General features: G+C 47.3%; 2 protein-coding genes across 6 annotated transcripts in view; both read left to right on the forward strand.

Moving 5' to 3' along the window:
• On the forward strand, positions 3,396–20,079 carry HTR1D (5-hydroxytryptamine receptor 1D). Of its 5 annotated transcripts, none has more exons than XM_021375594.1 (5): positions 3,398–3,864; positions 12,587–12,752; positions 13,379–13,425; positions 14,232–14,272; positions 17,084–20,079. In XM_021375594.1, exon 5 carries the CDS (start codon positions 17,675–17,677, stop codon positions 18,809–18,811), a length of 1,137 nt encoding a protein of 378 aa, XP_021231269.1. In that variant the 5' UTR covers positions 3,398–3,864; positions 12,587–12,752; positions 13,379–13,425; positions 14,232–14,272; positions 17,084–17,674; the 3' UTR covers positions 18,812–20,079. The 5 variants fall into 5 exon arrangements, with proteins under 5 accessions (XP_021231272.1, XP_021231269.1, XP_021231271.1 ...); XM_021375596.1 differs by lacking the exon at positions 3,398–3,864 and adding an exon at positions 3,928–7,325; XM_021375595.1 differs by lacking the exon at positions 3,398–3,864 and adding an exon at positions 7,899–12,294.
• Positions 25,537–26,108, forward strand: part of LUZP1 (leucine zipper protein 1) — a 36,948-nt gene continuing 36,376 nt past the window's right edge. The window contains exon 1 of the mRNA XM_021375421.1: positions 25,537–25,635. The gene's annotated coding sequence lies outside the window, so the exon portion shown is untranslated. The remainder of the gene's footprint in view (positions 25,636–26,108) is intronic.

Below are 26,108 nucleotides of genomic sequence, written 5' to 3' on the forward strand. Positions count from 1 at the left end.
ATCAAATACCCAGAACTGCACCTTAGAGCAATCAACAATCTAGCCAATACTGTTGAGACTTTCACTTGCGATACTGGAGAACGAGATTTAATTCTCTCTGAAGCGTGTTACCTCTGCCCCCTCTGGGGCTTCAGTTGCCTATGTGCCAAGGACCAGCTGCATCATCACCTTGGCTCAGACAGCTGAGCGGATTATTGTGTTGTGAGAAAGAGGGGTGAGAAAGTCTTGGAGTCATGCATCATAGGAAGCAAATCAGAGAGGTAGGACTGCTGAGATGGAGGACGAGGTTTCAGGAGGAAAAAACACTGCCATGGAAAGGTATAAAACCAACAAGAGAACAATCAGATAGGTCAATGTCATCTGAATCATAGAATGGCTTGGGTTGGAGGTGACCTTAAAGATCATCCAGTTCCAACCACCTGCCGTGGGCTGGTTGCCAACCAGTAGATCATGCTGCCCAGGGCCCCATCCAACCCAACCTTGGGGCAATGCCTGCAGGGATAGAGCTGAACTAAGGGCCCACTCTGCAAAGCTGCAGAGGTCACCCAATGGCAGCCTGGCCAGACACTACTTTGGTTTCTCACTGATCTGGCAAGCAGATTAAAGCTTAGCCTTGTTATTTCCCAGCTTTCTTTTGCATACATTAGCAACTTAATAATTGCTTCATACTTTGAAGCTGTGTATCACCGGCTTGCAGAGTCACTTGGCACACAGCTAAAGGTATCCAAAGAAAAGCACCCAAAAAATAATGGTTAAATCTCTAATTTGAGGAAGAGAGAACAGAATTGACATTTTGAACAAATGATGTTCTAGCCACATGGTTTTCTCTGGAAAACAGATATTTAGGTTCCTATGAAATGTTGGCTTTGAAATGAACTGAGATATGCTCACAAAAACATGCTATTGGAAACTCTTCAGCTTCCTGATTTGTACCTTCGGAAAGTAGGCTCGATGTGAACAGGAAAAATGCAATCTGCCATGTGAAAGTCAAATAAATGGAGGCAAAGAGAAAACTCAGCAAAGCTGTTTTTGTGTCCCGCAGCCCAAGGAAAAGCCCAGATCTTCTCAAAGGCCCTCACTCAGACAACAAATTGCTGCAAATGTACCTGAGCTAAACTGATGTACAGCTACAACTGCTCCAACACACGAGTCTGCAGACTGAGCATCACCACCACACTTCTAGTGACTCTGTCAACCTTGCCAACACCGACACATTTTTTTCCTAGTGTTAAACTGAGAAGTAGACTCATTTCAGAGGCTCCTTTATCTGTAGATCTGCCTGTCTCACTGGTGCACGTTCATAGCGTCTCTGGGTATGTGCACAAATTCCCTCTCTGCATGAGCTCCCTCGCCCGCCACCCCCAAAAACGATAACCTATCTCAAAGAATAGTTGCGTTATTTTTCTAAGCGGAACATTCAACACAGGATATTAAATACCACGCTGATTTTGACCTTATAAAGCACGAGTGAAATGAGCTGTAGCTGTTAGAAGGCAAGAAAGCGCCTGGGTGATCAAACTCAGAGAAGGAAGAAACGTATTTCTTCTCTTTTTTGAAAATGTCTGAAGATCGGTTTGCACCCCAAAACTCTGTCTCCTTTTCCAAGTCAGTCTAAGAAAGCCACCAGCCACAACCTTTTTCTGTATGGAAGTAATGCTTGCGAACAATATTGAATATCTGTGGGCCCTGGCACAGCGGAGCAATGACTTTACAGCAAGTGAATTCTCTGCTCCTGTTGAGTGACTGACAGCACAGCAATGAGACGGCTCACAATGGCCATGGCCCTGAGACCAGCTTGCACTCTGCTGCAGAGCTCTGGAAGATTTCCTGTAAGCTTCTCTTGCCCAAGGGCAGAATTTGTTCTTCAGCTGGAGATGTAAAAGACCAACCTCTTTCCTTGCACATTATATCGCACCAAACACATTTCCACCCACGAAACAACACCCACATTGTTTGGAAAGAGAATAAACTGAGAGGCATCTTCTCAAGATTCTTGAAGAAAAGCTATTGTAGCTACAGTGGTCTTGTTCTGTCTCCAGGAAATTCTGGAGGCTCAGAAGATTCACTCCGTGTCCTCTCCCAGCCTAGAAGTCAAGTGATGCCACAGGAAGTGATCTATTTAATTTTATTGATTTAATTTTGTATCGGATTCACACCACAGTGGAGCAGTTTGAAAATTCCTTCTAGTTCCAAGTGAGAGCTCCAGTTGTAAACTCGGGGTGAGAGGCTGTAGCTTTCTGACTTACACAACACGCAGCCCCTCCAGTGTTAAAAATGCATTCTTACAGGGGAGAGTGGATGGGATGCTGCTATTCCTGGGCACAGCCAGCAATAAGAGGTGCTGAAGGAGGGTCAAAACCTTCTGAAATGTTTGGAGAGCACGAAATTCCTTCTGAGTCTGAGCTCAGGGCAGCTACAGCAGACTTGTACTCAAAATCACAGAATTCCTGAGCATGAATGAGTTTCAACCCATCACACAGAGTTAAGGTGGTGGAGATGGCAGAGCCTGGCTATCAGCGGTAGTAAGTGTTCAAAAAACATGAGATTAGCTGTTTCTTGAAAATAATCCAACATGTAAATTAGCTGCCAGAGGGAAATGGAGACAGCTGGTTGGCAGTCTAATTTAGTATCTTTTTAAGGCCAAGATACAGCAAAGGAGCTTTGACTTTATCACTGCTGTTTCAAGACTTTGGCTCTACCTGAATTGCAACGGATGTCATCTACCTGGACTCGTGCAAGGCCTTTGACATGGTTCCACACCACACCTAATTTGGAGAGAGATGGATTTGAAGGGCGGACTGTGCGGTGGATAAGAATTAGTTGGATGGTTGCAGCCAGAGCGCTGTGGTCAACAGCTCCGTGTGCAGGTGGGGTGGTGAGGAGTGGTGTCCCCCAGGGCTCCGTCCTGGGACCGGTGCTCTTCAGCATCTTTACCACTGACATCGATGATGGGATGGAGTGCACCCTCAGCACTTTGTGATGGCACCGAGCTGAGCGGTGCAGTCGATACAACAGAAGGAAGGGATGCCAGCCACAGAGACCTGGACGGGACTGAGAGCTGGGCCCACATGAACCTAATGAGGCTCAACAAGGCCAAGTGCAAGGTGCTGCACCTGGGTCAGGGCAATGCCAGGTGTGTGTATGGACTGGGGGAGGAACAACTCTGCAATAGAGAAAGGCTGAGGGAGCTGAGAGTGTTTAGTTTGGAGAAGGCTGTGGAAGACCTCATTGTGGTCCTTCAGTACTCAAAACCAGGGAAACAGGAGGGAGAGTGACTTTTTACACAGGCAGATAGTGACAGGACAAGGGAGAGTGGTTTTAAACTAAAAGAGGGGAGATTTAGGTTAGATGTCAGGGGAAGGTTTCACTCAGAGGGAGGTGAGGCGCTGGCACTGCTCTGCAGAGCTGTGGATGCCCCATACCTGGAGGTGCTCAGAGCCATGGATGGGGCCGGGGACCTGGCGCTTGATCGGCAACCCTGCCCGCAGCAGGAGGCTTGGAACTGGGTGATCTGTGAGGTCCCTTCCAACCCAACCACGCTGTGATTCTGGGACTCTATGACAGAGCTCAGGCGGGGCAGCCCCGTGTGGGGACACTCCGGGGGCGGCAGACCAACCCCGTCCTCACCCCTCCCCGCCGCCCATGGCAGAGCAGCCCCAGCGCTGGTCTCTCCGCCGCCGCGAGCCCTCCGCGCGGGCTGTGGCCCGGCCCCCGGGGCTGAGCGAGCCGCCGCGCCGCGCCCGAGGAGAGCCGGGCCCCGCGGCGGAGCGGAGCGGCGCTGGCGCAGCCGAGTCGGGGCCGCCGCTATTTAGGGCGGGTGCGGCCGGAGCCGCCACAGCCCGGCGAGGAACGGCGGGATCGCAGGTGAGTGCCGCGCGGGGCGCCGGGCGAGGCCGGGGGAGTGCCGACGGGGCGGGCAGCTCCGCGGTTCTGTTCCGTTCGGCCGGGCGGAGGGCAACCGCGCTGCCCTGGTGAAGTTGGCTCCCGCCCGGGGACCCGCCGGAGCTCTTCCGAGGGGAACGGGCTCGCGGGGTCCGGTGCCGCCGCCTCTTCGCGGCCGCTCGCTCCCGGCGGCTCGGGGGTCCGGGGCACACCGCGGCGGGCGGGTGAGAAGCGCCGGACATGGACGGGAGCGCGAGTTTATCGCATATGAACGCATTGCTCTCGCGGTTGGGTTGGAGTTTTAATCATGGAATGACTGAGGTTGGACGGACCTCGAGGTCCCCCGGCCCTAACCCCTGGGCTGGGTGCCCCCCACCAGGTCGGGCTGCCCAGAGCCCATCCATGGCCTCGGGCACCTCCAGTGGATGGGGCACCCACAGCTCTGGGGAGCAGTGCTAGCATCTCACTGCTCTCTGAGGGAAGAATTTCCCCCTGACATTTAACCAAAATCTCCCCTCTTTTAGTTTAAAGCTGTTCCCCTTTGTTGTGTCGCTGTCTGCTTGTGTGAAATGCCTCTCTCCCTCCTGTTTCCCTGGCTTTGAGTACTGGAAGGCCACAATGAGGTCTCCCAGAGCCTTCTCTTCATGTTGAAAACCCCCTGCTCCCTCAGCCTTTCTCCACAACAGAGGAGTTCCAGCCCTCTGAGCATCCTTACGGCCTCCTCTGGGCCTGCTCTACCAGCTCCACATCTTTCCTGTGTTTGGGGTCCCAGATTTGGACACAGTACTGCAGGTGGGACTTCATGAGGGCAGAGCAGAGGGGACAACCCCCCCCCCCCGCTGCCTCTCCTCTGCTAATGCAGCCTGGGGTACTGTTGGCCTTCTGGGCTGCAAGCACACACTGCTGGCTCACGTCCAGCTTTTCTCCACCAGAACCCCCAGGTCCTTCTCTGCAGGGCTGCTCTCAAGGAGTTCTCCCACGCACACCTGGCATTGCCCTGACCCAGGTGCAGCACCTTGCACTTGGCCTTGCTGGACTTCATTAGGTTCATGTGGGCCCAGCTCTCAATCCCGTCCAGGTCTCTCTGGCTGGCATCTCTTCCTTCTGTTCTATCAACTGCACCACTCAGCTCGGTGCCATCACAAAGTGCTGAGGGTGCCCTGGATCCCATCATCGATGTCAGTGGTAAAGGCACTGAAGAGCATCAGTCCCTGCTGAAGAGATATTGCAGATCTCCTCCCCCTGGTTGTAGGGGGATATTTGGTAAATGGATTGAACCGTTTTGAAAGCGTAATTTCTGTGTGAATTGATCTGAGAAAGCTGTGTGTGGCCACGTCTCAGCGATCTGTCACACTGTGGTGCCCCCAGCGTTGTCCCTCCCCATCCCAGTGTGTACCCGAGTGACCCAGCTACCTGACCTCTGCCTCAGGTGTGATGTGACCAAATGTCACCACCACTCGGGTAATCTGTGTACCTGCACGGATGTGAGTTGGGGTGTCCAGATGAAAGCCCTCGTGCGGAGCCCATGCCCTGTCACCGTATGCTGCAAGTCACAGCAAACAATGGATGGGAACCACTTTTGGGAATGGGTTTTGCTACTACTGCAAAGAGCAGGAGTGACAGCAGAATTACGGAACAGCCAAGGATGAGGTCTGCAGCTCTGTGCTCGTGAGATGGCCCCAATTTTTCCAGCATGCAGTAGGCAGCAATGCATGAGGCATTCAAGCCAAGGACTTCAAGAAAATTAAGAGTTTTCCCTGAGAGACCTCAGCTGTGAGCCTGGCATAAACCCTGGAGGAAGAAACTTCCTTCATAAACCTTCCCAAAAGCTTTGGGAAGGTACTTTTGCCAGCAGTTGTAACTTCTGTATCGTGCTGGTGTCAACGGGCTGTGAAGGAGATCATTGCAGGAAGGAGTGGCTGAGATGGAGGTTTCTCAAGACAGATCTGCTTTTGTTTTTTTTGCATTTGCCCCAAAGTAAGATGGCATGATAACGAAGGATTTAGGTTGTGCATCATGCATTCTTTTTAAATATTAAAATGAACAAATATCAGTCGGTCTGTTGTTTTTCATGTTGACCATAACACTTGCTTTTTTTTTTTTTTCTCCCAGATCCTTACGGTTTCATAACAGTATCCTCCCATCACTCTTTCGTTTTTCCTCAAATTGCAGATGGTTGTGTCTTCCTTGCAGCCAGTGGTCACTTCCTGTGTCACACCTTTGATAGGCTCCAAGGAGGTAGAAATAGAGCACGTATAATACAGGCATGTGTGGGTAAATGTCTGAGAATCAGAAAACGGAAAAATCCAGCCTGCTGTGCTGTGAACAATGCTGCTTTGCAGCTTTCTTAGGGTTCTGTAAGTATATTTTTAAGTGAAGCACATCAAAATGCAGGAAGATGTGCTGGGCCTGGCTGCTTGCAGTGGCTTACACAGGCAGTGAGCACGATGGCAGTACGCTCACCCAGCACAGAGCACAAGTCAATGGCAGAGATAGCTCCCTTCTGGTGTGTACACTGCAAGAAGACACAGTTGTCCTGGAGCCATTTTAATTGCAGAAGTTGTCCTCCACACAGCTCTGTGCAGCCATCCTGATATAAAAAGTTACCATAAAAAAAAAAAATTGATTGGTCTTTACTCTGCCTTTTGAGGAAAGATAGCATGAGCAGTGCACTTGGGGTACGTATGTTAAGAGAGATGCCCTTCAGAGTGCACACAAATCAGAACCCACGTTCTGTGATTCCCCAGGGCTGCAGCGTGTGGTGTCTGAGATACTCCTGTCTGTCCTGCCAGCTCCCATCCTGCACATCACCACACCTCCAGGAGCACAGAGGGGAATTTACAACCTTCACCATCTCCGAGCTGATTGTAACTCGGAGAGCTAGGGGACTTTACTCTAAATCAGAGGAAAGATAATTATCATTTTCATTATCATCAGTAAATACTGTAATAAGGACTGTTTCTATATCTAAAGAGTGCTTAGCTGATCATGTATGGGAATGCTACTTCATAGAACCTCACAAATGTTCAGGAATGAAAGGAGCAAACACTGAGTATTTGGGGATGTTGTGTCTGCATGGTAGGGAGTGAATAATAAGGCAGTATAATGAGGATCACCATGCAGGGAGAGGTGAGAGCTGAGAATTAGTGGACATGTGAAGAAAAAGCTGCTGTTGTCGCTGCAGAAGCAGTCAGTCAAGACAGAGAACATTCTGGTAGTCATCCTACAAAGCGTAGCCATGGAAGTGTCCCTTCCTCCTGGTCGTGCTCTGAAGCAGTGGGGACTGGGAGCCCTGCTTCCCCCAGTGACAGCTGGTACAAGTGGTTGTGGCATTCCTCACCAGGCTGTGCTTGAAGACAATAACAATTATCTTAATTTCTCTGCCTGTGCGGAGCACCGCAGTACCACAAAGCTGAGTCCTGAGCCAGTTCCAGATCTGAGTGGTAATGTTCTGCAGTACTTCCACTATCTTGGGTTGCTATTTTTCACCGTTCTACGCTGGGGTAAGGTGCTTTCCAATCTACTTTGCTTCCCCAATGCTAGATCGCTTGGAAATTGCATTTCAGAAAGATGGTTTAACTTGTCCTTAATCTCTTTCTGTGACAGAGATGTTACAGTGTCTCCAAACAATTCTTCTAAGAGCTTCGCTGCTCTGCCAGGTTTTCCCAACAGCAGGGTCTTCCTCGCTGCAGTTATGTGCCTATCCCTTCAGTGAGAGCAGCCATAGCCTTGGGGAATGGGCTTCTCCTTATGCTCTGTAGCAGGCTTTCGTACATGTAAAGGCTGAACGTTTCCTTCAGCTGTGTCCTTTCTGGCCCAGACATCCCAGTTAATTCAGTTTATTCTCATAGGTTCACTTTTCTGATAATTCTCACTGCTTTCCTCTGTCTTGTTTCTATGTAGCCCATGTCTTCTTGGGAATGCAGGACCTGTGTGAGGTTTTTTTTCCTAGTTACACATCTGCAAAAGTCTTCCCCCCTTGGAAGGGGTGCCAGATTACTGTCAGCAGCGTCAGCACCTCTTGGTCCTACACCATGGTGCTGGTTACACTGCATCATGCAGTAGGGCAGCTGCTTGTTTTATAAGCTCAGATTTAACCTTCTTACTCCTGCGTGCTAAAATCAGGTCGTATCGCTGGAAGAAGCACACCATCCACTTCATTAACCAAGACATTGCTGAAAGCAGTGCCAACTGCTGTGCCTCCTTGTTCCCATCATGGCAGAGTATGCTCTGCATGGCGTTGGTTCTGAGTGCTCTCTGGCACATCTGGCTGCCCGCTCCGGATGAGGTCATTCAGCCAAATGTTGATCCCATTTTCTTCCTGAATTGCCTCCAAGACAGAGGGTAAGGAGGAACAAGGTGAATGAATGCTTCTTCCTGGAAGTGTAAGACCATAATTCTGCAAATGTGCATATTGACTTTATTTACTAGGTGGGGAAGTGCTGCATGAGTGGTCAGTGTGCTGCCTTCTGAAGCCACCTCATTCCCGGTGTTGGCAATATGGGGGGAGATAGGGAGCAAGGGGCACAAGGAAGCTCTGATTAGATGTCTACAATTAGGCTTACCAATTCTGCCATCATTCTACCATTGTCAAACAGGCTGCCCAGGGAATTGGTGGCGTCACCATCCCTGGAGGTGTTCAAGAGCCATGGGGATGTGATGTGTAGGGACATGGCTTAGTGGGCAGTGTTAGTGGTAGGTGGATGGTTGGACTGGATGATCTTTGAGGTCTTTTCCGACCCTAATGATTCTGTGATCGTACCTTGTGCTTCTAAGTCATGACTGCAAATAGTAGGACATCACCCAGCGCTTTCAGATGCCTTTACAGGCAAAGCTGTAGGATACTTTATGGAGCAATGGATTAGAAAAGAGGACAGGCAAGGAAAAATGGCTAAAGCATAAAGGTAAAACTCGGTGCATGTGGATGGTCCTGAAAAGTCCCAGTGGACACCATGCTCAGAGTTCAAGTCTCATGGGTATGGCTGCACACACTGAAACCAGGTTAAATAAAGCATCATCAGATGCTCTGCAGAGCACAGTGCAGTGCTGAACTGAGCACGTATAGGTTTGGATGAAATCTGCAAGAATTTTTCATTCTTTATGTCTCTTTCCAGCATTATAGATTGCAGCTGATTTTAAAAGGGCCAGTGCTTGAGCACTGATTCCTTTGGAGGCTGTGGTCTTTTTCAGAGCACTCTGTGTTAGCCTAATTCCCATTGTTTCCACTGAATGAACACCAACATTTTGCAGACTTACAAGTCAAGGAAATGGGGTGCCATTAAACACCTGGAGAAATCCCGTATGTGAGAACAGTCTAGAGGCACTCAATGCCTCTAGACCACATCTAGACTTCAGTATGTTGGCTCAGGATACCTCTGGTGCTGATCTCCCATTAGATGTGAAGGGCAGAATTGTGGGCTCCTCTGGGGCATGGGCTCACACAACCTCATCTCTACGTGCCAATGTGCTGGGCTTCACAGGGAGGTTTGGTTACCCCAATGTGCCTGGAAGTTACTCACCTACATCTGGGAGAATTGCCTGAAATTCCCTTAGAGGAGAGAAATCAGATTCATCACTTTGTAAGCAACAATATCATCTTTTCTCCCATGAGTTAACTGAAGTCAAGTGATGGACTGACGTCTGCGATATGGGCTGCTTGGTGGTGTGAATCTCATCCGACACATTTATTCTCACACCGCACTGTATCTCATCAGCCCTTACAATTCCACTCATTATATGACGTTGATTAATAACAGGAGAGGAAATTTAAGGAAAAAAAAAATAATTGGAGGTTTTGCATTGTACATGTTTGTCACCAGACACTGCAAGGCTGACGGAGTTCAGGTAATGCCCTCAGAACTAAGTGCTCTAGCTCCTGCTTCCTCCAAAGAAGTTCTTGGTGATGTACTGTTTCTGTGCTGTAGCATCTACCAGCATCACTGCTCCCTAAATTCCAGCCTGTCTTTCTGATAATTGCAGAACTGTAGCGTGGTTTGGGTTGGAAGGGGCCTCTAGTCCAACCCCTGTTGTGGGCAGGGACATCTCTCACTGCAGCAGGTTGCCCAAAGCCCCGTCATAAAGCACACTGAGTTCAAGGTGTAGCAGCAGTGAGTTGTATAGCTCGTGTGTATGCAGAACAAGAGAGAGAAAATATTGATATTTCCTTGAAAGCTGAGTAAAATATTAAAATTTAGGGCCGGGGGAGAAGAAGTATTAAGCATTGCTGGTATTTGGTGGCTAATTATCATGGTTATTTTAAAACTGGAAAGGCTTTGTATACAATTAAGCACATAGAGTACTGATCTCTATATCAAAGAAATGAGCATAGCAGATTAACTTTGAAATAGTCAAATGATTTTAGTGTTAGAGATGGAGTTGTGCTGCGTGGATGTGCAACAGCATGCTGAATTAAGAAATGCTGAGGAAGTCATCGTAGAGCAAAAAAGAGTCAGGGAGGTGCAAACTAGCTATGGCTTCTTCTTCTGGCATTGTATGCAAATGTTAAAAAGTTATTTGGTGCTGATGCAAACAAAGTACACTTGAGATCTCAGAAACGTCCTGAATAATCAGAATAACCAGTCTAGCCTGCGACACTGCATGCTGCTCCCTGAACACGTGAGAAATTCAGGTGCAAACTATGCTGCTGTTGATTCAGCTCCGTGTCTAAAGAAGTTTTAATCATTAATTCTGCTAACACACGTCCCTGCTATGGAGCGAATCGGGTTCCTGTGATCCACTCAAGCACGGATCATAAGCTTGAGTGGAAATCAAATGAGCAATTGCAGTTGTGCTCATTCCTCTCACCCAGGGACACGTTTGCAGGTTGCCCTTGTTTTGCTCTTAGTTTTGTTGTTGTACCCAGTGTTGAAATCAGCTCCTTGTCATAGGAACATACTTATTCCATTCTAGATTGCTTTCTTTGCATGGTGCAAACTGCTCGTTCACGTGGTTCACTAGCTCGTGTGTATTGGATAGCAAATAACTGTACTCACAGTGCTGCTCTTAATCTATCCCTTCCCATATTTGTTCATCTTCTTTCTTTATGATGGCAGTTTGGCAGCCGTTCCAGTACACAGTGCTGCCTAGTCCTACTTATTGTGCAAGGTACATATGCCTATTATTTTCTTGTGGGGTTTATTCTCTCTCATCTACAGCTTTTGCAAAATGTTATTCTTTCTGGTATGTACTTCAGTTTAATCCAGAGCCAGGATACTAGTTCACGTTATCGGTACTTTTGAAGCATACTCAGTCCTTCACACCAACCCATGCAAACCATGCAGTCATATCCCATTTTACTGATGTTACCAAGCATTAACTTCGACACAGGCTCTGAGTTTTCTGTGCAGAACATTGTGGAATTACTTTTTCTCCCAGAAGCTGCATCCTGCTTTGGCTGTGATCTATGGACTGTCCAATTCCTGCAGCTTCTTGAGCAGGTGTTGGGATCTGGTCTTAACGCTGGACTCCACAAGCACTCAAATGCTGTGCACTGCAGTCAGTTGTCCTAGATCTACAAGAACTGACTCAGAAGTGGCTCCCTCTTCTGAGTTCTCCTGTGAATGTCTCTTTCAGATGTGTGATTATTGCTAGGAGTGCCATCTGCTGTTTGCTGGGTCGCGCTGTGTCTTCATTGCTTGTCCAGGTTTCAGAGTGATAGAACCTTGTTTATTTCCGCAAGATAGCAGATTCAACATTTAAATGAAAAACTAAAACCAGGGATGAAAACGCAGGGGAGCAAATGGATTTTCAGGTGTCTCCTGAAACGTAGCTCTGTTCTCAGCCATCTCTTTGCAATTCCTCGGGTTGTTACCCAGCTACAGAGCAGAGAATGAGCTCTAATTCCTCTGACTTCAGCCTGAAGTTAAAGGAAACATTTTCAACATCTTTTAAGATGTTTCATCTTGTTCCCTTTTTTCTTTTTTCCCCCGCTCCATTCATTGAAAGAGCAGTCTGTATTTCCATTTCAGTCTATTCTTTCATGCGCTGTTTGCCTCGCTCCAACCCAGATCTACACGGCCACACCAAAGCATTCTCTTTGCACCTGAGCATTCTCAGAAGCTGTTGTCGGCTGCATCATAAGATTGTTCTCTGCAAAACCATCCTCTTCTCCAGAAATGGCAGCTGGGCTCTGGAACAGACAGGAATGGGTGTCACTTTGCTTGCGCTGAAATCTTTGCATCCCCCCTATCCGCCGTGCTGGGCTGCAGCTGAGGGTGCACGGTGTCCACGCGATGGCACTCTGTCACAATCATCTTTTGGTGCCATTAACCTCGTGTTTGCCAGCGTGCTTTTGGGAGCTGAGCACGGAGCTTCACGAGAAGCACAGCCCTGCCTTGCTGCCTTCCCCTTGCTGTGCTACTTCAACTACAGAGCTGAAACACAAAACGTCTCCACAAAGCTGTCTGGCTTTAGGTAAGCACATCGGGTTATGGTAACATTATTATTAACATTATTGATGATAACAGTGGTTATCACCGACAGCTAAAAGGTTTTTCACTCTGAATATGTACCTCTCTTCACCTTAAAGACCATGAACTGTGCTTACCCTTTGCCTGCTAAGTTAAATAACAGTGCACTGCCTAAAACTGTCTCTCCATTTAAGTATTTTTTCCTCTGGTGAGGAACTAAATGATGAACTAAAAAGAATTCCTCAGATCTTTCCAGGATACCAAAGCATTATTACAAACCTCCTGGATTTTCCTAGGAACCTCTGAATGTGTGGACGAAGGGCCTGAGCAAATGGTCCCACCCTGTGCAGCGTTCAGCACTTTTGGAGGTGGATGGACAAGGGATGCAGTCGTCACAGCTCATGGCTCTGGTAAAGGAGAGAGGCAGTTGCAGAGGGCAGCCCTGGTCTACCTACCGCCATGGTACGTTGTGATACCACCTTCCTTTCAGGCAGTTTGAACTGAAAAAATACCCACGTCCCCTGGCCAAGGGCACCAGGTGAAACCCAAGGAGAGCAGCCAAAGGCAGTGCTGATGGAGCTCACTCATCCAAGAGGATTTCTATCTTGAGAATCGGGGGTGAGAACCAACCAAGTCTTGCCTGGGAGAGACCAAACCAGAGGGACCGCCGTGGCTGCTGCGCTCAGCACTGCAAACATAACTTCAGGTGCTACCCAGACTGTAAAACTGCCTGCAGCAAAGACAAGAATGCTATCTAGAGATGGTGACAACTCCTGTTTCCACTCGCTGCTCCTCTTCTCCTGCTCCAGAGGTCATTTAAGCCCTACATAGGCAACACGTCCCACTGGAAGATTGCTTTCAGCTGAACGTGCCACATGGCCTCGTCGTCCTTTTGGGCTCACAGTATTCCAGGATGTGCAGCTCTCGTAAATGCAGTTGTGTTCTTTTTTTCCTTAAAAAGTAGCTACCAGCTTGACCTTGAAATTGACTGTATTGTTTAATTTAGTGATTGCTCTAGATTTCTTTTTTTTTTCCCAATCTGCGTAGTTTAAGAAAACTAATTTTTTCTTTCTCTGTTTTTTCAACAGGAAACTCATTTGTCTCTATTCAGGATTTTCCCTTAGCTGAATAAAAGGTAACTTAAATATTGAATTATTGGAAAAACATTCGTTTTAGCCTGGTGACAACTAATGTTCGTTACATACTAATATACTAATTTTAACTGTAATACCATCTCTATTTTTTTTCATATCAGCAGTATTGACTATCAACTCACACAAATTAAGCCCAGAGTCTCTAAAACAGGCATCACAGGGAATTACATTCAAAGAAACTTCTGAAAGTAGATTTAGAGTCTCCGATTCCTAAAGACACGTGCATGTAACTTTGTGTTCTTAGCAGTGCATTGAATTTAACATTCATTTATAGTATATGAGGTTATGTTATTGAACAAATGCATAAGCCTTTGCAATAGCAGGGCTGTGAGTTTTACCAAAGTTTTATGACCACCCTGTTTGACTGTGTACAATCATAGAATCATCAAATTGCTCAGGTTGGGAAAGGCCTTCGAGATCATCAAGTCCAAACTCGAAACATACCCCAGACAGAGCACTGCCTGTCAGTTTTGGAGCCCAAAGAGCTTGTGACTAACTGAACTGGATCACGGTTCTGTTTAGGTACTGCACTGGGAGTGTTTGTTTATTTAGAATATTACAAAAATAGTTTGCAGTTCTACACGTTATACTGTGCTGTGGCACTTCCCTGCTTTTTAGGGAAGAAATGTTTTGACTGATTGTTTTGCAGAAGTCTGTAGTCCCTGGTGATAATTTATCACATAGGGAATATATTTTAACGTCAGCACAGTGAATACCCAAGATAAAGTTCTGTGCAGGGAACGAAAATTAATATTGCTAATCAGTCTGTCTCATATTTCTGGTTTAGGTTTTCTCCTGTGTGGGATGTGTGATCAGCCCGGTGTTCAGGTAAAGAGATTTCTTAGGCTCTAAAAGTGACAGCTCTGAAATAGCTCTGAGCTATTGAGTCAAAGGGATGGTAATAGGGAGACAAAAAAAAAAAATTGAGAAGATAAAGGAAATTAGCACAGAGAAAACAGGTTGGCATTTAGTGTTCCTGTCTGCTGAAGAGAATTCAGGGTAAGTTTACAAGTGGAACCTTTATTTCTGGCCAAAATGAATAACAAATCTTCACGGTCAGATAGCCAAAGAGCACGATGCGACTCAGGATCTGAGGTACAAGAGGATCAAGAGGGGTGTTCAACCTCTATTTAAAATACTTCAGACTGCCTTTACACCCACCAACTGTAAGACAGCTGCTGTGGAATAGTTTCCAAAGAGACCTGATGGGTGACTGCGTATTCATAAACCTGAGGTCTGTACTTGGCTGGTTTGCAGAAAATATCATCAACAATACTATTACTGTACACCCAGTAAATACTGTCTTTGGGGGAACAGTCAGAATAGCTTTTGTGAAGGTAAGTTTTTTGCCTCACAAAACCATTGAATGAAGTCACGGAGTGTATGGATTGGTTGAAGTCCAATTGATACAATTACTGGGATTTCTCAAGAGACTTTGGATAAGGTTCTTTGCCAGAGAGTCTTAAAGAAGGTAAATAAGGAAAGCTCAGACTACCAGTGATCTGGAAGGTGTGAGTACTGAGGTGAGACAAAGCTTTTCAGGTATTAAAGGCAAGGACTGACTATGCAGAGCTGCAAAGAATGTTAGGTAAAACGTGGAGAAGGATTTCAGTACAGGGAGACGCAAAAAGTGAGCAGACAGGAAAAAAAAATGCTGATGTTACCACTCATTCCTTTGCAATTATAGTAATTGGGACTGTTTAGTGGAAATGTCAGATCATTGGTGTGTGATGATGAAACAGGCAGATCTCAGGAACTGCTAGGAAAGAAATTGAGAAGAGAACAGGAAAGATCATTATGCTGCATGTTCGTCTGTGCTGTACCCACATCTTCAACACTGTTTGTGGTTCAGGTTCCTGTGTCTCAAAAAGAACATATCCAAGTTGGGACAGTGTCAGAAAAGGGTCACAGGGTTGAGCTGAGTGCATGGGCTGCTGTTGGAGTCAGATAACTGGATTTCTTGGACTTTGTTTGCTACGTCCGTTCTTATGTTCAGAGAATAATATCCCTCACTTCACAATCATGCCTCATTCTTGTACGTACTGCTGAAAGACGATGACATTTGTGAACAACTGTTTTTAAAGATGAAGCACAGGAAGAGTAAAATTTCATTAAAAAAAAATCTCTGACAGCACCCTGAGAGCTGCAGCCACTGCCATCAAACCAGGCACTGATGCATTGGTTTCACAGCCACGAGGTCACACATCCCACTGGTTTTATGGTCCTGTTGCTCTCTTTCTTTCTAAAGTTTTAATAAAAATAATACCAGTTAAAATAAGTTTTGTTAATTACATACACTAACTATATTATCTATTTTTGAGGGCTGCTCTGAAAGTAGTGCCTTCTGTTTTATGATGTTGGTCCACAGTGTCATCAGAGGTGGATGTTGATGGTACAGCAGTGGAGGTTGAACCTTCCCACCAATATCCCGTTACATTTTGTTGCCGTGTGAAAGATGGCAGCAGAGAGGCACTGACATAGCAATGCATATGGAGCAAACATGTGTCACTGAATTCCTCTGTGTGAAAAATATGGCACTGACTGACATTCGTTGACACTTCAGAATGTTTCTGGAGATCAAACAGAGGATGTGAGCACAGTGAGGGGTGGGTAATGTGTTTCAGCAGTGGTAACAGTGGGTCACTTCTGCTGGTGTAGATTGTTATGAGTGCAGCATGCAGTTCTCGTTTGTTGCTGGTGAAAATGCTCAGCTAATGGTGGTGACTATAGTGAAAAATAGTGTTTTGTAGCTGATAGTTTGGTCCATCAAACAGACTTACTGAGCTCAGTGTATCTGTTATAGTTTCCACAGGGAAAAAAAATAGGAGGCATTACTTTTGGAGTGGCCTATGTATATGTGGCCCAAGACAATTCCTATTCCCTCAGTGTGGCCCAGGCAAGCCAATAGGTTGGACACCCATACACTAAACCTTTGCTCAGAGTCACAAAAATGGATGTTAAGAAGAGCAGTTGGCCGAAGAAAGTAATAGTTTACTATGAAATGTGAGACTCTTCTTGGTCCCCTTATTGAAAAAATACACCTGCAAAGAAAAAGCATCTCTAAAAGTAACTCTGAATCACAGAAGGTGGGTGTTTATCAAAAAAAATAAAATCTTACAAAAGCAGAAGGCATTGTGTACACTGTTAGGAGCTCAAGAGAGGCTTTTTGACACCTTGATGTTTCATGTAGGATAGATGCTCTTGCTCTACAGATTCCTCGCCACATGAGTCTCAGTTTTTTGTCAAATGCTGTGAAGCTGTGCGAATTATTGCTGTTAGAGGCATTTCAGCTCCGTGGTTGGGAGAGAGCCGGCCTGGGGGTTATGTTCATGAAGTTCAGTGTTGTTAGCTCTTGGGACATGCTTTAGAACTGTTCATGACCCACATTGGGGATCTCTTTCAAGAAAGCACAGGCTGCTGTAACGTAAGTGATGTTCAGGTATTTGTGAGTGGATCTGACTGAAAGATCTCAAGGAAATCTGTCTTAGGATCTTCTCTTCAGGTTTGTAAAGATTTCAGTTACGTGAAGTAAATCTAAAGAAATGTATGTAAAGTCTGTCGTTTGTGTACTGTCATAGCTCAACTTCCGCAAACGCTGTATCACCATTTTGGACTAAAACGTTCACTTTCTTTTTCCAGCTCCCCTTAGCCAGCCTTCCTCTTTCGAGGGAAGCACCACCAGTCATTACAATCATTCACCGCGTGCATGACCAGGAGCATCTCAGTACGTGGAACATTCTTTGAGCTTTGCCACCAATGCACTGAGTTCTGGTGCCCCATACCTGATGTCAGCATTTGACACTGGATGCGTGTTGAAGAGTAGGCCAGAATGGTCTGGAGGAATAAACAAAAACTGAGCTCTGATCAAGTCCTGATCAACAAATCCAGCAGAAATTAGGTTTACAGCAGGAATCCAGGCAGTATTGTATTATCCCTTGGGTACTCTGCCATTAGAGACTTTTATAAACACCAAAAGTGTGACATTCAGATAGAGTGGAAGTGAAAATACTCTTGAGGATAGCTTTGTCCCAAACACTGGGGTATCAGTTACACGCCCAGATCTTTCTATTTCAGCCTCTCACTTTCCAGTACTGATTTATGCAGCTGCTGTTCTCAACAAGTTGATTTTTCTTCAGTGTTGGGCTCTAGTATGGGAAGTTGTAATTCAGCAAAAAGGTGAGCATCTTTCTTCATCGTCCTGGAAAGAGATCAGATTGGAAAGTGAAGAAGATGACTCAGTACAACCTTTCGGCAGAGCTCTTTCTCCAGAGCTCAGCAAATAGGTCATTAAATTTTACTGAACCACCGCTGGTGTTGGATGAAAGGACACTGTTAGGGCTGAAGATATCTCTGTCAGTCCTTCTGTCTGTCATAACTTTGGCAACGATCCTTGCAAACGTTTTTGTTGTTATTACAATTTTTTTGACTAGAAAGCTCCACACACCTGCAAATTACCTCATTGGCTCCTTGGCAGTGACAGATCTTTTAGTGTCTGTCCTCGTGATGCCCATCAGTATCGCTTACACTGTCACCCACACGTGGGCCTTTGGCCAAGTGCTGTGTGATATCTGGTTATCATCAGACATCACGTGCTGCACTGCCTCAATCCTACACCTCTGTGTTATTGCACTGGACAGATACTGGGCTATCACAGATGCTTTGGAATATGCCAAACGCCGGACTGCTGGCCGAGCAATGCTCATGATCGCTGTGGTCTGGATGATCTCCATTAGTATTTCTGTGCCACCGTTTTTCTGGAGGCAAGTGAAAGCTCACGAAGAAATCGCAAAGTGTAATGTGAACACAGATCAGATTTCCTACACAATTTATTCCACTTGTGGAGCTTTCTACATTCCGACTGTGCTCCTCCTAATATTGTACGGTAGAATTTATGTAGCAGCTCGATCCAGGATCCTGAAGCCACCCTCGCTGTATGGGAAACGATTTACTACTGCACACCTGATAACTGGCTCTGCCGGGTCTTCCCTCTGCTCCATTAACGCAAGCCTTCACGAAGGGCATTCCCATTCCGGTGGATCCCCCATATTTCTCAATCATGTTAAGATAAAACTTGCAGATAGTATTCTGGAAAGGAAAAGAATTTCCGCTGCGAGGGAAAGGAAAGCCACCAAAACTTTAGGCATTATTCTAGGAGCTTTCATTTTCTGCTGGCTGCCGTTCTTCGTCATGTCCCTCGTCCTCCCCATCTGCCAGGACGCGTGTTGGTTTCATCCCATCCTACTGGACTTTTTTACGTGGTTAGGTTACTTAAACTCGTTAATCAATCCAGTCATTTATACAGCGTTTAATGAAGAATTCAAACAGGCTTTCCAAAAACTAATACATTTCAGAAAGTGCTCGTCTTGATCCTCTTCTGTTGCGTTACTGACCCTAGCACAATCTTGCAGCCTCCCCTGAGATTTTCTGTGCTTCAGTTCCTGGGTGCAGAGTGGTAATCTCCATCCCTGTGGCTGCCCTGTGCTGTGCATGGAACAGGGAACGTCGCACAAGTTTGGTTCTCTCTGTCTGGAATTCTGTATACCATAAGATAACTCGTCTGTGGTCTCTGCAGTGATCATTTGTACACGTGATATCAACAGATGAAGCAAAGTTTGCAACAAGTGAAAGACTGGACAGAAAGCTGAGTTTGTACAGGGCTGCTCCGAAAGTAATGCCTCCTGGTTTATAGTGTTGGCCCCTAACTCCATAGGTGGATCTTGGTGGGATGGCAGTAGAAGCTGAACCTTCCCACCAATATCCCATTGCATATTGTTGCTGTATGACAGATGGCAGCAGTCTGACAGATGGTGTCCGAAACAGACGTGCAAATAGAGCAAAGGTGTGTCATTGAATTCCTCCGTGCAGAAAAAATTGGCACCCATTGACATTCTTCAACACTTGGGAACGTTTTTGGAGACCCAGCAGTGGATGTGAGCACAGTGAGGCAGTGGGTTGTGCATTTCAGCAGCGGTGACAGTGATGCAACAGTCAAGTTGCGTTCTGGACAGCCATGCAGATTTTTGGAGCACAGCGTGCAGCTCTTGTTCATCGCTGGTGAAAATGCATAGCTTATGGTGGTGGGTGTACTGAAAAATAGTGTTCTGTAGCTGAGAATTTGCTCTGTCAAATAGTGTTATTGTACTCTTTGCATCTATTGTAGTTTCCACAGAAATAAATAGGAGGCATTACTGTCAGAGCGACATTTATAATAAGATGGCACATACTGCCAAGCCTGCCATGTCTTTGTAACCTGATGGGAGGAAAACTTACGCATATTTGGAGGACTTCAGTACTTCTGCTGTATATTACTAGCAGTTCACGTAGGCTGAGGTTTCTGGAGAACGGAATCTAACGCCTGTATTTCCTGTGGCACGTACCCATCCATCTGAAATGGATAAAACTAGCAGCTTTGGCAGAAAAGAGGCGGCAGCCTGAGTGCAGGCAGCGGGGCACAAAGACGTAGCAAGCATGCAAGTTCTGTGGGCCCTTCGCAAACATGAATTTGAAGCTGCACTTTTGGTAAACTGCAGAAAGAAGACATCCTGTTGGAAATCATTTTTACGCATTTGATCATGAGTGGAATAGCCAGTGCAGAAATACTACAAAATAAATAGCATGAACGTTATTGAAAATTACCTTGCTCTTACGTTTGTGTTGTTTTGTTGGGGTTTTTTTTTGCATGCCCAAAATGAAACAAGAAAATATGTTCAGTGCCAGTGTGGAATGATTGGGACCTCAGAATGGAGCCAGATGGACTACTCCTTGGTTCTGGTACGTTTGTTCCATAACCATAGAAAATGAAGGTAAATTCAGGAAAGATAGCTGAACATTGCTGTGTCTAATGCATGGGCACTTAGGCTCCCTTAGGAAGCAACTACGTGCTTAAGATGAGGCAGTAGAAAGCTATTTTTTTCAGTTGTGAGAATTGAGAGTCTTCAAATGATGAGTGGATGCTGTGAGCCTCTGAGGAAACACTGAAAAATGTGAGTGAGTGAAGACTGAAGTCTTCAGATAGGGAAAGGAAAACTGCCCAGAAGAAATAATCTGTTCCCCATACTCATAGAGGTAAGACAAGAAATCAGGACATTAGGGAAGAATTAAGTGAAACATCAAGAAAAACTTACGTAGAAATTAAGGTTGTTGGGGAGGAGGGGACCACACACTCTGTTACATGAGGAGCTCTAAAAAATATTACCCTGCTTTACCTTTATAGCTCGTTCTAAGTGGTCAGTGGATTGAGATCCCTTCATTATTGCTAACAGTCCTGGAGATGACAGCTTAAATGGATTAAAGACCAGTGAGCAAATGGAGACAGGATATTTGGAAACTCATGTCCTAAGGAATCCTGCAAGAAGCTTCCAGTTCATCTAATCCCCGTGTATTGAGAGGTATTATCTCTGCTTCCATAGCAATGTTCTGAGCCTGCCCTTTGTGAAGGTGTCCTTTCCAAAGAGTCCTTTGTTTCTTTCCAGCATTCAGAAGGGCACCTGGAAACCTCCTGTCCACCATCCTTCTCGTAACTGCTGGATAATGATGAGCCACTCAACTTTCCCCAGCCCTGTGACAGTTCCTAGCTAGAACATTTTGTCTTCATACGTATACAAATCAAGCGGGGAAGGAGCAAAGGAGAAGCAGACTTGGACAGTTCAGTGCAGTACTCAGAGCATACCCAGAGAGCAAAAGACTCTGGGTCAAGTCTGCTACCTAATAAGTAGCAGATGGTTTTATGCCCAATATAAAAACTGTTGAATTACTTCAACAGGTGAAATGGTGAACTTTGTCCTTCAGTATCTGGGGAGTGACATTGTTTAAAAGCAAGCTTCCCAGAAGAGTATTTTGGTCGTTGATTTAGTGGGTTGGCATTTCCTGCTCAGAGCTGGGTTGGCAGCAGTACACAAAGCCAAGGCAAATTCCCAGCTGAGAATCATGAGGCCGTAAGTACCAGTGCACTGGGATCTGGATGCCGAATGTCTCCACAGCATTTCTCCTGCTGGTTCATCTGACCAATGTGAGGACTTCCATGAATCATAAAACCATAGATAACGGTCCTGTAGGGGCCTTTCAGAGGCCAGCTGGTCTATTCCCATGGCCTCATCTCGATCAGTTACGCTTTTGTACTTCTCCTGTCTTGTCTACTCTTAATTTAAGACTTCTGATGTTGAATAGAATGGCAAAATATCATAGCACAGAAAGATAATCCATTACTGTTCTTCAGGCTTTCATGAGACACTGTTTAATAGGAGAGCAAACAGAGCCCTATCTTTGATTTGATTATGGAATCATAGAATCATTTACGTTCGACAAAACCTCTAAGATCCCTGAGTGCAATCATTAACCTGGCACTGCCAAGTCTACCACTAAACCATGTCCCTAAGCACCACATCTGCACATCTTTTAAATACCTCCAGGGACGATGGCTCCACTGCTCCCCTGGGCAGTCTCTTCCAATTCTTCACAACCCTTTTCATGAAGAAATTCCTCCTGATAGCTAACATAAATCTCCCCGGCACAGCTTGAGGCCATCGCTTCTCATCCTATCACTGTCACCCAGGAGCAGAGGCTGACCCCCCCCTCACCACAACCTCCTTTCAGGGATTCGTAGGGAGCAATGAGGTCTCCCCTAAGTCCTTTTCTGCCGGGCAATTTCCAGCCACTCTTCCCCTAGCCTGCAGCACAGCATGGGCTTGTTGTGACCCAAGTGTGGGACCCAACACTTAGCCTTGGTGATCCTCATACACCTTTGGCCCATCGCTCCAGCTTATCATAGACTAATTATAAGCTAATGCAAAAAGCCTGTAATAGGCTATTTTTTACCCATACTATAGGCTAATTCAAAAAGGCACACGGTCCAATATTACACCGTTCTGAATGTCGGTAAATATTTGATTCAGTGCTTCAGGAATTCATATTTGAAAACAAACAGTAACGTGGAACTGGCAGAGGGCAATGCTAACAAGCACCGTAAATGTAAGATAAAGAACACCCCACAGCTGACAGGAAGAGGCTGTCATGTCAGAGATCAATGTCCATATTTACTGTGTCATTAATGGTCTGTGGATCACAGTCAAGAGCATACAAACTCATCTCACAGAAGACACAAGAGCTGCGTGGTTTCTAGGAGCCTCTCAGATACAATTCTTGTAATACTGAGCACATGGGTAAAGTAAAACATAATTCACAATAGAAGAATGTATTGTGGTTGTCCCAGCAGATAGTTATTTCAATGACGAAGTAGAATTTATTCAAAACAGAAGAATCTGTTAAATAAAAGGCAAAGTGTATATGTTCCCTGCAGCACCCTGCAATTAGATTTCAGTGCAGGATATTCTGTCAGCTGGAAACACTGGTCTTTTATCAATTACCAGTAACTTTCCCCAGTCACCACCGCCCTTCAAAAATGACAGAAAGCATTCCTGTAATGGCATTAGCTTTTAGAAACCAATGCAATAAATACTGGCATCTTATCATGACTCTGATGTTAATACTTAAACCCTGAATCCCTGCAATCAGGTAATAACATAAGAATCTCAGCTGCCATTAGAAGAGGTTCTTCCTCCTTGCAGAGAAAAGCAAGATTGCACCCAGAGAGCAGTGGTCAGTGGCTCAACGTGCAGATGGAGATCGGTGAGGAGTGGTGTCCCCCAGGTCTCCGTCCTGGGACCAGTGCTCTTCAGCATCTTTACCACTGACATTGATGATGGGATGGAGTGCACCCTCAGCACTTTGTGATGGCACCGAGCTGAGCGGTGCAGTTGATAGAACAGAAGGAAGGGATGCCAGCCAGAGGGACCTGAACAGGCCGAGCAGTGGGCCCAGGTGAATGTCATGAGGCTCAGCAAAGCCAAGAAATGTTGATTTGATGGATGCCGCTGGCTCATAAACCCGTGGGCTGATTCAACTGACTAAACTGGCAGAGCAGTATTCACTCTGCTTTAATTTTCTGCCAGTTTAATGAACAGATCAAATGCCAGAAGTGGTGCAACAGAAGCTGCACAGACTCACAAATAGCTGCAGGAGGACAGGAGCAGAACTGCATGTACCAGCAGCAAGCTGTTAGATCGACTTAGGCACCTCATTTGAACTGACCATAGAAACAGAGCAAGTGCAGAGCAGAAAAGTCACTTCATGGACTTCATGGGCTGGAAGACTTCTCATAAACATTTTTCATAGTCACTGAAAAATCTGCTTTCTGTAAGCTTCTATAATACCTTTCCACGCTCGTGCCTCTGGTGTCTGTGGCATCCTGTGGCCAGGCACTTCTCATGTGATCAAGCTGTGCAAAACCAGGATGAGCTACTTCTGTTTGTTCCAGCCTGCTGCGCCCATACGGTCCCCTACTGTCAGGCACGGTGACAGTTCCTGTTGCTTCCCCATATTATTCATAATTTCATGAGTGTTTATGATCTCCCCTCCCCCCACTTCATCTCTGATCACATCTGCCCACATGATTTACGTTCTGCACCCTTGGCACCATAAGAAGACAAGGCTGTCCCTGCTAAGAAAGAGACCTGAGGGAAAGAGATCACTGGTTCCCTCCTGACTTAAACCCGCTCTGCCATTCCTGCCTCCCCACAAGCAGAGAGGCCTTCTCCAGCAAGCAACCCCTGGCATATCCCCTTCTTCCCCGTGCCTCTGCCCCTCTTCCTATTCTAGCCTGTGTAGTTTGCCCCACTTCTGTCACCTTTACTCTTCAGGGTGAGTTGTAGTCCTTTCATATTGTTCCTGTCTCTCCTGCCAGTTTTTGGCAGAAGGTTGCCCTTGTTGCCAACCCCTCAGTCCAGCCCAGAGCCGGATCTGCCTCCATCACTTTGTTACATCCCCACTTCCACTTGTCCCTTTCTGTCCTTTTGCCCGATGCTTCTGTTGACTGCACTAAGTCCCCATGAACAAGAAACAACACAAAACAGCTCCTTCTCCTAAGGGCAGCTAGCTTTTCCTTATTTCTCTTCATTTCCCTTAGGTCATGCATCACGTTTCCTTTCTTATGGGACAACTTTCTGTTTCTCTAACGCCACAACACAACTTTGCTCTCCAAAATACCTCGTCCAGCAGCTGCAGCCCTGGTACTACAGCCCCGGTACCAGCAGCTGCAGCCACAACACTTCCACACCACCCACAGCAGAAGTCTGACGTTGGTCATTCCCTGGTATTCCTCTATTTTCCTCACACTGGAGTTCAGATGCTGGTTCAGAGACACGCTCAGAAATAAAGTTCTCCTTTATTTCCCCTCAGCTCAGCTTGTTCCCCAGTATTCCCCTTACACCTCCCTTGTTTGGAGTCAGCCTCATGAGGTTCAATAAATCCAAGTGCAAGGTCTGCTCCTGGGCTGCAGCAACCCTCGCTATCAGCAAAAACTGGGGGATGTAAGGATGGAGCACAGCCCTGCCAGAAAGGACCTGGGGGCACTGGTGGATGGCAGCTGGGCATGAGCCAGCACTGTGCCCTCGCAGCCCAGACAGCCAACCATACCCTGGGTGCATCCAGAGCAGCGCAGGGAGCAGGGCAGGGAGGGGATCTGCCCCTCTGCTCTGCACTGAGACCTCACCTGGAGCACTGCACCCAATGGGGAGTCCTCAGCACAGGAGAGACGTGGACATGTTGGAGCGCGTCCAGAGGAGGGCCACAAAAATGCTCCCAGGGATGGAACACCTCCCTGCGAGGCCAGGCTGAGAGCTGGGGTGCGCAGCTGGAGAAGGGAAAGCTGCAGGGAGACCTATAGCGGCCTGTCAGTGTCTGAAGGGGCTGTAAGAAAGGGAACACTCTTTAGCAGGGTGATAGGACAGGGGGAAATGGTTTCAAACTGAAAGAGGGGAGATTTAGATTGGACATAAGGAAGAAGTTCTTTACACTAAGAGCTGTGAGGCACTGGCACAGGTTGCCCAGAGAGGCGGTGGGTGCCCCGTCCCTGCAGACACCCAAGGTGAGGCTGGAAGGGCTCTGAGCACTGATGGAGCTGTGGGTGTCCTGCTCGTGGCTGGGAGTTGGCCCAGATGGCCTTTGGGGGTCCCTTCCAACTCCGATCATTCTACGATCCTATACCAGAGGCAGACGCGGCCGCAGGTGGGTCACCGACCGCTTCGTTCAGCGCCACATCCCAGTCTCTCAGAGGCGGCACGTGAGGGGCAGCCCTGGAGGATAAACTTTCTGCCATCTGACATCCACATTCCCGCCTCGTTATTCGGAAGACAGAGGTCTGCAAACAGGGCGGGGTGGGGGGAGGGGGGTCCCCACCGCGAGGAGCGGTGGGACCCGCCGGGCTGCACACACCTCGGGACGGGCGGCGGCGGAACGGCCGCGGAGCTCCGCACCTCCGGACGGGCCGAGGGCCGCCGCACCGCCGCTCCCACCGCGCTCTCCTCCCGCGGAGCTCCGGCCCCGAGCCGCTCCCCGCCGCACAGCGCGGTCCCCGCCGCCCCCGTTCCCCTCTCGGGGCGCCCCAGCGGCCGCCGCTCCCTCCCCTTTCTCTCGCCCCCAGCACGCAGCTCTCTCCGGCCGCCCCGCGCCCTCTTCCCCCCAAAATGGCCGAAACTCCTTCCGCGCTTCTCCCAACGACGGCGGAGCCCGAGGAAGCCGCGGGGCCCGGAGCGGGTCGCCCGGCGGAGGCGGCCGCGAGAGTCCGCGAAGAACCGGGACCGCCGGGACCCCGACCCCCGCCCCGCCCGGC

Source organism: Numida meleagris, chromosome 22 (assembly GCF_002078875.1).
Source record: "Numida meleagris isolate 19003 breed g44 Domestic line chromosome 22, NumMel1.0, whole genome shotgun sequence".
NCBI lineage: Eukaryota > Metazoa > Chordata > Aves > Galliformes > Numididae > Numida > Numida meleagris.

Coding starts and splice junctions, on each gene's coding strand:
- HTR1D (XM_021375597.1), top strand. CDS start 17,675: ATGACTCAGTACAACCTTTCGGCAGAGCTCTTTCTCCAGAGCTCAGCA.